Here is a 12,489-nt window from a genome sequence, read left to right on the forward strand (position 1 = left end):
ATTCTCTCTGTCGCCCTTTGCTCCTCGCCAGCTCACATGCATGCTAAATAAACAAATAAAAGTTTTTATAAAAGGATAAATTGAACTGCATCCAAATCTAAAACTTTTGCTATGTGACTCAGTTATGAGGATGAAAATACAAGCTACGGTCTTGGAAACAGTATTTGCAAACCCTGTATCTGAGAAAGGACTCATAGCCATAATATTTTTTTAAAAAAGCTCTAAAATCGAATGGTAAAATATGAGCCTTATTGGAAGATAGACAAAAAACATGAACATACATTTCACTCAAGAGGATATACAGAGAGTCAGTAAACTATAAGGTATTCAACATCATTAGCTGTTGGGGAAATACAAATTAAAACACAACGAGTTATGACAGCACACATACATACATATATACATATGTACCGAGACAGGGTCCTCACATTTCACTCTATGGGTAAGTGGCACCAGAAGGTTGATAAGCTCCTTCTGAGGAGAAACATGAAGGATCCACCAGGTGATTAAATGTAGGTAAGCACGGGAAATGTTTGAAGGTAGAACCAAATGACTGTTCTGTCTCTTTACTTTTTTGTTTAAAGATTTATTTATTTATTTCAGAAAGAATGCTAGTGGAAGGAGGGGCACAGGGAGAGGGAGAGAGAATCTCAAGCAGACTCTGTGCTGAGCATGGAGCCCAACATGGGGCTCCACCCCACAACCCTGAGATCGCAACCTGAGCCAAAACCAAGAGTTGGAGACTTAACCGACTGAACCACTCAGGAACCGTTGTCTCTTTACTGTTAAACTATATGACCTTAGTGCTCCCTGACAAAGTTAAAAATGGATCCCACCGAGGAATTCTGCTGCCACAGCAGTTGCCATTATACACCTCCCCCAACCCCGTTCTGATGATGTGTCACTTCCTGCTTCAGCCTCCAATCAGCCACAGTGACAGAAGCCCATGGAACGAGAGGTGAAGTTTTAAAGACGAACACAGTCTATACTCTTCACTTCACCCAAGAGGCCACTGGAAATAGCCCAAAGACCCACTAAGGGAGATGCACATTGTTTCCCAGAAGTAAATACAGCTCAGCTTGTACTTTGGAGCAATCGGTCAACCTTGCTACTTGCACAATTCGTCAGCAAAGGTTATGCAGTGCCTGAACAGGATCATGGCAGAATCACCGGGCCTCATCACCATCTGCCTTTTAGGATGTCTTCTCAGTGCTGAATGTACAGGTTTGTTTCCTTTTTAAAGATACATTGAGCATGCTTGTCTTTTAGATATAGAAATGTCTGGCACTATCTTCTCCACTAAGTAATGATTACAGGATTTGACAGCAATGTTTAAGATTCTAGTTGTCAGCATGTGGGTTGGCAAATACTGGCTTTCTGGTAGCTGTGTCTTCTTAACTGTTAAAACTAAATAGATCTACAATGCTTAGGGTACTTTATTTTTAATGGACACTGTTAGGCTTGTGATTTGACAACATAGTTCTGCTTAGGAAACAGTCGCCTCCTTAGGTAAAGAAAAGTAAGAGTGGGAAAAATGTTTCAACCAGGAAACAGCAGACTATGAAGAAGACATTAACGATGGCCTTATTTACACACAAAGTTTGATTTTAAAGTATCTGACGTGTTTCAAAATTTTACAACTATGTAATGAGGCAAGCCTCTAATTTTAAATATCCCTAAAATCATACACCTATGATTTTAAGTTTTATTTACAACAAACTTTTCATTACTAAGTTGTTACTTATCCCTAAAGTGTTTCATGAATTAGGAAAAATTATTTTGTTTCTGATTCTAAACATAGCAGAGTTAATACATGGGTAAATCCAATACTCACTTGAGCAAAACAAACCCAAGAATCGACGTAAGAAGTAGGAACTTAGTTAATGCAAAGTGTATCATTTGGTTTTTTTCACAACTTCAGTGACTTTATGCATTTCCCAAAGGCAGGCACACAGGGAGGAAATTACCCCATTTAGGCAAACAGTGTGTTCTCACAGGAAGCATTTATCACCCTTACTTGTCAACCTACTATAATCAAATCTAGTGGCTGACAGCGCCGGGATCAGGGGTGCCAACCCTAAGGGTCCCCGAAAAACAGACTGGCCCCGTGTTTCCCATTCCAGACATGATGTCAGACTGAAATGCAGAAATGATGATCTGAGAACACAAAGGTTAAATCAAACTAGCCAAGTGGGTAGAGTAGAGAAATAAAGAAATTTAGCTGGAAATTCACAAAATAGGACATAAAGCTACGTCTTTACACATATCTCATCCGTGTGAGACCTAGGAGGACAAAAGATGCAAGCCCTTCCTTCAGGATAAGTGGTGAGATAATGGACATTTCAAGAGGGCTGCTGCTCCCTTGAAGACCTCAGATGTTGGGGAAAAGGAAAGATATGGTGGGGGTAGGGGAGAGAGTCAAGAATTTCAGTGTTGGGGAAATAGTGGCGAGAAGAGATAAACCCGAAGAGAGGCTAATCTATGACCCTCAGACAATACTGAGGAGAAAGACAGTGTCATTGTGGAGTCACTGTGGTCAGAGATAACGGGCCATTGTGGAGAGAGCCAGGGGAATTTCCGTCAGGATAGTCAGCACTCGTGCAGCTCCGCTCCTCAATGGTCACTGGCTTCTAAAAGCAGTTTCTATGAATGCCTTTCAGAGATGTTACATTTTCATGACTGCTGCTCTCAGGTATTATTTGCATCCATTTAGGATTTTAAAACCAAAATTGTCTGTGAAATCATTCCGTTTTATAAGGTGTATGGGCTGAGCTGTCTTTTGTTCCGAATGAATGCATGAAATGAATGAATGAAAGAGAACTTCGGTCCATACACTTTACAGAACTTGACAAAACCGAGCAACTACTATGGGGCCAGGTGCTGGGGTGAGGTTTCGGGGTACAGGGATAAGCCAGACTCCCTCTCTGACCTAAAGCACCACAGAGTCAAGGTACAGTGACAAAATGTGTGCCAGGTGCTAAAAGACCACAGAGGAAGGAATATGTTAACTGGGAAAACACTTGACCGACAGTATCTTGGGTTGGGTCCTAAAAGATGAGTAGGTCCCCCTCCCTAACTGTCTGATCTAGGGCATTACACACAGAGAGAATCACATGTGTACTAAGATCCAGATCCAGGGGCCCCTGGATAACATCTACCATTGGCTCAGGTCATGATCCTGGGTCCTGGGATTGAGCCCTGCATTGGGCTTCCTGCTCCATGCGGAGCGTGTTTCTCCTTCTCCCACTTCCCCTGCTTGTGTTCCCTCTCTCGCTCTCTGTCAAATAAATAAATAAAATCTTTAAAAAAAAAAAAATCTAGATCCACAAAGAATGTGAGGCCTTTCAGGAACGCAGTAGGTTTTGAATATTAAATATGACAAGTGAGGTAGGATAGCAAGACAGGGTCAGGTCATCAGATAATGAAGTTCCACAGTGAAGGAGCTTGGACAGCAGAACCCAATTACTGGGTCATCAGAAGCGTAAACGTGAATAGCACCGATGGCTCACTGAGAATGCTCAGTTTGGCAACATTCTTTTTTTTTTCTTATTAGGTTTTTTATTTCAATTCCAGTATGGGTAGCATACCGTGTTATATTAGTTTTGGGGGGGTACAACATAGTGAGCGACTCAACGATGGGATACATTACTCAGTGCTCATCCTGGTACGTGTACACTTTAGTCCCTGTCACCCCCCCTCCACTGAAACCATCTGGGTGTGGAAGGGGAACAGGTTCAGAGAAGCGTGGAGGGTGTGAACTGGGCATCTGACGTGATTACAGGACACAGCATTGTACCTCTGAGCACGGGCTATGCAGTCTGAGCACCAACGTCAAAATCCTGGCTCTGCCACTTCAGTGTGTTAACTGGGCCACGGGACTTCACCTCTCCGAAGCTCCATTCCTCTGGCTTACAATGAGATGACAGTCCCTATCTCGTGGGACTGCTGTGAGGACGGAATGAAATAATGACCCCAAAGCACTGAGCACAGGGTCCAGCCCTTCGGAAGTATTAGAGAAACATCAGCTCTGATTCGTCGCAGGGCAGTGCGCAGTGGGGGAGCTGGAAACAGGGTCTGGAATTCAGAAGAGAGATCTGGCCAGAGGTGGACATTTGGAACCCACTGTTGTAGAAAGGGCAGCCCCCATGGTGTGCGTGAGGGTCCCGGAAGTCAGCACGGAGAACATGGCGGCTGGCACAGGCCTGGCTGTAGCGAGCCCTCAGAAACCAGCATCGAGAGAGTCAGGGCCGACCTAGGGGGAGGCAAGCAGGTCCCTAGAGTGTAACTGTACTTGCTTGCACTCACTGAGACACAGGGTCTCCTCACGTTTTGTTCCCTAGATGCCTTGTCTACCTCACCCTGGTCAAGACTATGGCGCGACCGGGCTGAGGCAGGAACCTGAGCGAACTCTGAACATTGAAGGGGCAGGCAAAGGGGAAGGCACTGGTTCAAGTGATGGATAAATAATAAGAGAGCAGGGAGGAGCCAGTAGAGTGACTTCATGGAAAGAGTACCGCGGAGGGGCGGGGGAGATCAAGCCGTGGAAATGTTTCAGAGCTGTGACCAAGTACAGAAACTCCCAATGATCTTTAGGAAGTCATCGCTGATCCTGACTGACAATAGTCATTTCATTATGTGGGTCGGGGTAAAGAAGGGAAAGGGCCACAGGAAAAGCACTAAAATGGAGTGTGAAGGCACCAGTATGAAGGCGTTAGAGGGAACTGAGAAACAGGCAGTCAGGCCAGCATGAAAGGGACAGGGAGAGAGAGAGAGAAGCAGCGTACACCATTACCAGGTGCATGTATTATCTCACGGACCCTGTTGAGAACACTGTGAGGTAGATATTCTTATTATATGCCACTGTTAGACCCATTTTGCGTTTGACCAAGTTAAGCTCCAGAGATTTTGTCACTTGCCTGACATCTCACAGCCAACAGGTGGCAAATGTGTCATTCAAACCCAGGTGTGTCTGATCTGATTGCAAACCCTTGTTCCTCCACTCGGTCACACTGTAACTGGGGACAGGTGTAGGTGCCATCGTCGGGCTGCCCAGGGCCAAGCAGAGAGGAGGGCCTGGCAGGGCGGCCTCACCGTGTGACGGTATCCCTGCGCAGCTTGGTGGTTTTCTCCCACAGTGCTCAGCGGCAGATGGCCGCACTGACCCAGCGGTTGGCACTGTGGGTACTGCAGCACGGAGGACGGTGTGAAGGGAATGGAGAAAGCTGTCAAGAATTGGAGAGAAAAAAGTCTAAACTAAATTCCAGAAAAAAAGAAAGAGTGAAGTCGAAGGGGACTCGCAGAGCAAGGGGGAAGCGAGGTTGTCAGGGGCCTCAAACCCCCTCCATCAAGGGAACAGCTGCAATGGAAAGAAGGGAATACAGTCCCCCTCCCCCTCCTTCTTCCTTTCTCTTCCTCTTCCCTTTTTCCTTTCCCCTTCCCCTCCTTCTTCTTCTTCTCCTTCCTTCTTTCTTCTCCCTCCTTCTTTTTTTTGAATTCATGAGAAAGCAGTCCCAAAATGCCTGGAAACTTCATCTTCTAAGCACCTGGTCCTGTTGAGATCATACCAGATAGTCCCCTGATGAAAGGAACAATTCCAGCAACTTCCTGAGTTCCTGTTATTAATTATAGAGATAGATATGTTTTCAATATCTACCTAGATAGATAGGTATCTATAGATATGTACATATCTATCTATATATCTATAGATATCTATCTATAGATAGACGTATATCTGTATAGATACATAGATATACGTCTAGATATAGTATAGATATACATCTATATATACATATCTATAGATATAGATATCTAGATATCTATAGATATAGATAGATATAGATAGATATCTGTCTATATCTATCTATCTATATCTATAAATATATATATAGAGAGAGAGAGTGTGTGTGTGTGTGTGTCTTAGATTTGAATGTGGCGAGAGAGGGAGGGAAGGAGAGAATCAGGAGCATCCCTGAAGGCTAGGCAGACACAGCTCGAGTCAGTCACATCCTAAATCCCAGAGAAAGACTTTGGTCACCGGCATTCCCTTAACACATGCCAACCGAAGGCGTTGTGAGTCTGAAGATAAACAAATTAATGCAGTGGTTTTTCTCTAACATCTAGGGACAGACACTGAGGTTGTGTTTGCAGCTGGACCGCCGTTATTAGGCTTCTGTTCTTCCAAGAGAAATTTGTTGGAAAGTCATTTGGGCAACCGCGTCCTGAGAACACAGCTCAGCTGGGGTCATGGGTCACCCTGCAAGGATCTGCAATTAGCTATTTGCAAATGATGACAAAGTGTAAAGTTAACTGCTTATTTGAGAACTTTCTTTGTCATCCAAAGTAAATTCAAATAGGACTGAGAATCTGACCTTTCATTACTGGAACTCTCTTGACTAAAAGCCAAATTGGATTTTAATTCCTAAATCTCCATGTGTATACAGTACCAGGAGGACATCACAGATTTTGGCTCCGTGCCCCAAAGATAAATTGGTTTGGGGATTACTTGGATTAAAAACAAAGCCTTTCTTGAGAGATGTATTTAGCTTTCATGATGTTTTCTTTTTCCCAAACCTAAAGAATCGTTCTTTGAAATTTCAGTTTTTCTTGACCACGAAAATGCCACCAAAATTCTGAATCGGCCAAAGAGGTATAATTCAGGTAAACTGGAAGAGTTCGTGCGAGGGAACCTTGAGAGAGAATGTATAGAAGAAAAGTGTAGTTTTGAAGAAGCTCGAGAAGTTTTTGAAAACACTGAAAAAACCGTGAGTATTTCCACATAATATTCTTCAGACGCAGAGGAAAGTACAGAGAACTAAAGAAAAAAAGAAACTTCTCTTTGGAATTTTAAAATATCTAACCATATATATGTACGAAAAATGTTATAAAGGGAAGGAATCGAATCCAAAATATCTTGAGTACTACCACTAACTTGTCCTCTTTTTCTTTATAGACTGAATTTTGGAAGCAATATGTTGGTAAGCAATTATTTTTTTTTCCTCTAGCTGGTATAGGAAACATTTGGGAATTATGCATTGTTTCTCTGCATAAACAGACAATAGATTAAACTCTGTGAAAAACGGTCTGACTCCTTTACCCAAGACTGAATGGTGATAGAGGACAGGTTAATGGCGGCGCAGGTGGCTTTCAGCTGGCAGATAGGCTTCCTCCTCCCGAGGGCTTCAAGAAGACATTGTCACACCCTACGCAGCTGGAAGGAGGGAACGGAGATGAGTGCACCTGGAGACTGAGTTTGAGAATTTTCAGTCTTTAGTAGAGAACGTGAAAATGCTGACTGACTTAAATGTTTACTGCTTCGAAGTCCTCCCCCTTATGATGGCCTACGAGCCCCTCCACGATTGTTCTGGCCCTCCTTTTCCACTGGCCCTCAGACTCTCTCCTCCTGTTCTCCTCCTCACATGCAGGGTGGGGGCAGGGAGGGAGGCTTCGTGGGGAGGACAGGAGGCAGCCATCTTGGCCTCCCTGCTGCTCCCGGCGCACTCCAGGCCTGCTTCCGCTTTGGTCTCTGACCAGACCGTTCCTAGTTCGCCTAGGCTCGCTCCCTCCCTTCCTTCAGCTCTTCACCCAAATGTCACCATCTCGATGAAGCCTAGCTTGCTTACCTGTTAGTACTTCAACCTGCCTCCCCATAACTGCATCACTGAGGTACCACAACCTCCTCCTATTTTTCACAGCACTTTTCACCAGTGGAGGTAACATATAATAAACCTGCTTACTTCCACAATTTATTATCTATTTTCCCCACTTCATTAGAATTCAAGCTTCACACTGGCAGGGGTGTTCAAGTGTTTTATTGATGTCAACAGTACCTCAAACACTCCCTGGTCCAGAAGCACTGAGTAAATATTTGTTGAATGAATTGACCAAAAGGAGGAACAGTAAAAACTTCCATGACAGCTGAGCTTTGAAACTAATGTAAAATCCAGCAGCAGGATATTGAGGCAGCAGCCGTTCCAGAGGTTGGCTTATGCGAGACCATCCGCATGGACAGAACCTAGACGGCAAATTCACTGAGTTCCAGCAATTGGATATCCAGTGCTAGGTTCCACTCACTATTCTGAAACTTGTTCATGCTCCAGTAACTCAATTTCTCCACTTCTGTTTTTAACTTCTGAGGAAGGATGAAGTCCACTCCATTACATTTACTTTCTCAGCCTTTCCTTACTTTTAGTAATGCAGGCTACCAGGCCAATGCTCTCCTCAGGTAGTCCCCTGCAGTTAGTCCAAATGAGTCTTTTTAGTCCTTATTTCCATTACATTTAAAAACTTAAATCTTGTGATTTTTTAAGATTTTCTTTTTAAGTAATCTCTACCCCCAACACGGGGCTTGAACCCACAGCCCTGAGATCGGAAGTCACACACACCACCGACTTGAGCCAGTTAGGTGCCCCTTGTGATAGATTTTTTTTTTTTAAGATTTTATTTATTTGCCAGAGAGAGAGCACAAACAGAGGAAATGAAAGGTAGAGGGAGAGAAAGAAGCAGGCTCCTGTTGAGCAGAGAGCCCAATGTGGGACTCGATCCCATGACCCTGAGACCATGACCTGAGCTGAAGGCAGAGGCTTAACCCTCTGAGCCACCCAGGTGCCCCCCCCCCTTGTGATAGATTTTTAAAGCAAATCAATTTCTACTTCCCCACCCGCCTCCACAAACTCCGGGCTGTATTTAAATTCCCATGACCTGGGGCGCCTGGGTGGCTCAGTGGGTTAAAGCCTCTGCCTTCGGCTCGGGTCATGATCCCCGAGTCCTGGGATTGAGCCCCACATCAGGCTCTCTACTCGGCAGAGAGCCTGCTTCCTCCTCTCTCTCTGCCTGCCTCTCTGCCTACTTGTGATCTCTGTCTGTCAAATAAATAAATAAACAAAATCTTAAAAAAAAAAAAATTCCCACGACCTGTTCATTGCCCACCCCACTCCCCAGCAGGGGTTGGTCAGAACCCCCTAAGCACTATATTTTGAAGCTGAGTCCCTGCCTTCTGGGTCAAAGGCCATGTTGTTTACCGCATCCAGAGTAAAGAGATCTCAGAAACCTCAGGGGCATGATTCCGTCACTACTGCTTCATCCTCCAAAAACCAGAACAAAGAAGCCAAAAGAAAAGAGCTCCCCGCCTCTTCTCAGTTGCAGTCAAGTTTCCTAACCACCCCAAAAGAGCTGATGGTGTTTCACATACTGCCAGGTGCATGCCCCTCACACTATCCTCTTATCACCGGCCTTGTCCTCTACTATCAACGGCCTGGTTGAAGAAAGAAAGATCGTCCAGGCACATGAGCCAGCGGCCGTCAAGCTCTTGGCGGTTCACAGAGCGCCTGCCCTGTTCCATCCGCACACCAACCCAGCGAGCGGAGCATTATCAACCTCAGTTTACAGGGGACACGCAGGCTTAGGGAGGCTCAAAGACTTGCCAAAGGTCATCCAGTTGGGGAGTCACAGAGCCCAGAAGGGAACCCAAGTTCTCGAAAGAGCGAGCCCTTGCTCTCACCATCACCCCTCCCAGCCTTCAGATCCAGGGCTGTTACTCATTAAACAACAACCGGAAGCTCTCACTTGGACAGGGCCTTGTCCCTGGTTGTCTTTGACCCCTACTGTCGGTGGCTTCGCCTGAGCCCAAAGTACACACACACAAGCACCCAAAGGAGGCCTAAATGCGGGATAAAATGACACTCGTTTTAAAGCTATGTCTCAGCAAATGAGTTGCTGTGTAGCTGGCTGCAAGCCCAGACCCTTTCAGTGAAACATCCTAAATAATTCAGATCCGCTGGTCTATAATATAAAGTGCAAATGTAGCTCGTTTTTTAGACCAGTTTGAACATCAATAATAATAAACCAGAGATAACGTATTTTGTTTTCATAGAATTCGAACAAATTGAACTATCTGGGCAAGAGCACAGTGGGTCAAGGGGTTAGAGGGGACAGGGTCTAGTCTTTATGGCAAGCAGATTTTCCAGGGAGGGACTATTTCTGAGAAAGGGATAGGAGCCCTCAGTCAAGAGGAGCTAGACGCGTCCTACTGACCGAGGGTGACAGGTGAGCCACACCTCCCCCTCCTACGAGCAACCTCCCCGCTAGAAGGGGGAAGGGGAAGGTTTGCTCCAAAGTAGGACCGAGAATTAGAAATTTCTCTTTCTTTTCCCCTTTTCTCTTTCTTTCATTGCTGGGCCATCTTGACCTCTTACTCTTGCTGTCCTAGCTCTTATTTTGTCTTCAGGGCTGTTTCTTTTAGCTCCGAGTGTGTACCCGGCACCCTTCTGGTTCTATTCATCCCTTTCTCCAACAGCTTCCTTAGAAGTATGGATGGAGCAGGAGCTGTCAGAAACCAGACTCAAAGCTTCCCTTCTCATCCTGACCCTTCCCCTCTTGCCTGTTTCTTCCTCATGGTTTCCTACCACAGGTGTCTTCTAGGGCTCTCAAGAACTCTGTGAATACAGAAACTTCAGGAAAGGCAGAGAGGAAATACAGCCAATTTACACATAAATAAAGCAGAACTTCAGAACCTTTTCCTTTTCAATTGTTTGTGGGAAAAGTGGTTTCTCACCTGAAACTAATATAGCAGTGTTTTGTCAACTAACAGGAATTAAAATTAAAACTTTTTAAAAAATAAATTTTAAAAACTACAACTTTAAAAACATTTTTATTAACATGTAATATATTATTTGGCAAATAAAATATAAAAATAAAATTTTAAAAAATAAAATTTTAAAAAATTACAACTTTAGAAACAATTTTTATCAACATATAATGTATCATTTTGCAAATAAAATATAAAAATAAAAATTTTTTAAATAAAACTTTAAGAACTACAACTTTAAAAACAATTTTTATTAACATATAATGTATTATTTTGCAGATTAAATATAAAAGTAAAATTTTTAAAAAACAAAATGTTAAAAATTACAACTTTAAAGACAACTTTTTATTAACATATAATGTATTATTTCGCCCCGGGGGGCACAGGTGTGTGAATCATCAGGCTTACACATTTCACAGCACTCACCATAGCACATCCTTCCCCAATGTCCACCACCCAGCCAAAAAATTTTTTTAACAAAAAGAAAAGCTGCTTCTCACTTCTCACTTCTCTGACCTAAGTCAGAGAAAGCAGAGTCTCTTTTAGCAGGGAGAGACGCTTCTGGCGGCTCTTCCATTGTCTCGAACCATGACTGCATACTATACTTTTAAAAAGTTAATGATACCAGAAGGAAGTAGAGGCATTTGCTCCGAGCTGAGGCTGCCAGTTCTCTGAGGGGAAGCACCATGTGCTCCTCAGCTCGCATGTTCTGCAAGACCTACCGTAGTGGGCCCTGCGTGACACAGAGTTACCAACCGATGAAGTGCTGGGATTTGGTTTAGAACCAACTTGTCATCGTTCTGGAAGAAAGGAATGCAAACCCTTTTCCCCCAGGCACATATAGTCCATGTCTAACCTCGGACTTTCCTCTCCCTCTTCCTCTTCCCTTGGTTGCATAAACTGCCTTCCTCAGAGCAACTTCCTAGGACAGTAGTAGCCTAAGAACCTTTGTTCGGGTTGTTCTTGGAAATTCCGGAAGATGGGGGCAACCCCTAAACAGCAGCGTCAGCAGCTCTGACCCAAAAATCAGGCTCTGCTCCCCAGGAGTCTGTGCACAGAGGCGTTCGAAGCACCTGATTTGCTAATTTAACTTTCTTAACCTATCTCAAAGATGGAGATCAGTGTGAGTCCAATCCGTGTTTGAATGGCGGCGTATGCAAAGATGACATCAATTCCTATGAGTGCTGGTGTCAAGTTGGATTTGAAGGAAAGAACTGTGAAGTAGGTAAGTAACCACTTTTTGATTACTCGTGGTTCCACATTTTCCTGTGGAAGCAGATGAAACCGGAAAGTGCAATATTTATGTATCATAATTTTCTCTTAAAAACATTCTTATTGTGGTAAAGGACACTTAACAGGAGATCTATACTCTTTTTTTAAAGATTTTATTTACTTGAGAGACAGAGGGAGAACACGAGCAAGGGGAGGGGCAGAGGGAAAGGGAGAAGGTGACTCCCCGCTGAGCAGGGAGCCCCACGAAGGGCTGGATCCCAAGACACCCTAGGATCAGGACCTGAGCCAAAGTCAGACGCTTAGCTTACTGAGCCACCCAGGTGCCCCAGGAGATCTGTACTTGTAACAAATTTTGAAGCTTACAGTACAGCACCTCTCTAGAAGGCCTACATCTTGCATAACTTAAAGTTTATACCGGCTGAACAGCAGCTCCCCCATTTCTCTTTCCCTCGGCCCCTGGCAAGCACAACCGTGTTCTCTGTTTCTATGTGTCTGCCTATTTTCGACACCTCAAATAAGTAGAATCATGCAGTGTTTGTCCTTCTGTGACAGGCTTGTTTCCTTGAGTGTAATGTACTCCAGGTTCATCCGTGCTGTTGCACAGGACAGGGTTTCTTTTTTTTTCAAAAGGCTGAATATTGAACCATGTAAAGCATATACTTTCCAAGCTTATG

At 44.2% G+C, this 12,489-nt stretch overlaps 1 protein-coding gene across 1 annotated transcript in view; it reads left to right on the forward strand.

Annotated features, from left to right (window-relative positions):
• Positions 1-970: 970 nt before the first annotated feature.
• Positions 971-12,489, forward strand: part of F9 (coagulation factor IX) — a 32,760-nt gene continuing 21,241 nt past the window's right edge. Inside the window, exons 1-4 of the mRNA XM_059158175.1 lie at positions 971-1,224; positions 6,598-6,761; positions 6,950-6,974; positions 11,694-11,807. Coding sequence (XP_059014158.1) covers positions 1,137-1,224; positions 6,598-6,761; positions 6,950-6,974; positions 11,694-11,807 — 391 coding nt within the window. The 5' untranslated portion in view covers positions 971-1,136. The remainder of the gene's footprint in view (positions 1,225-6,597; positions 6,762-6,949; positions 6,975-11,693; positions 11,808-12,489) is intronic.

This window comes from Mustela lutreola, chromosome X (genome assembly GCF_030435805.1).
Source record: "Mustela lutreola isolate mMusLut2 chromosome X, mMusLut2.pri, whole genome shotgun sequence".
Taxonomy (NCBI): Eukaryota; Metazoa; Chordata; class Mammalia; order Carnivora; family Mustelidae; genus Mustela; species Mustela lutreola.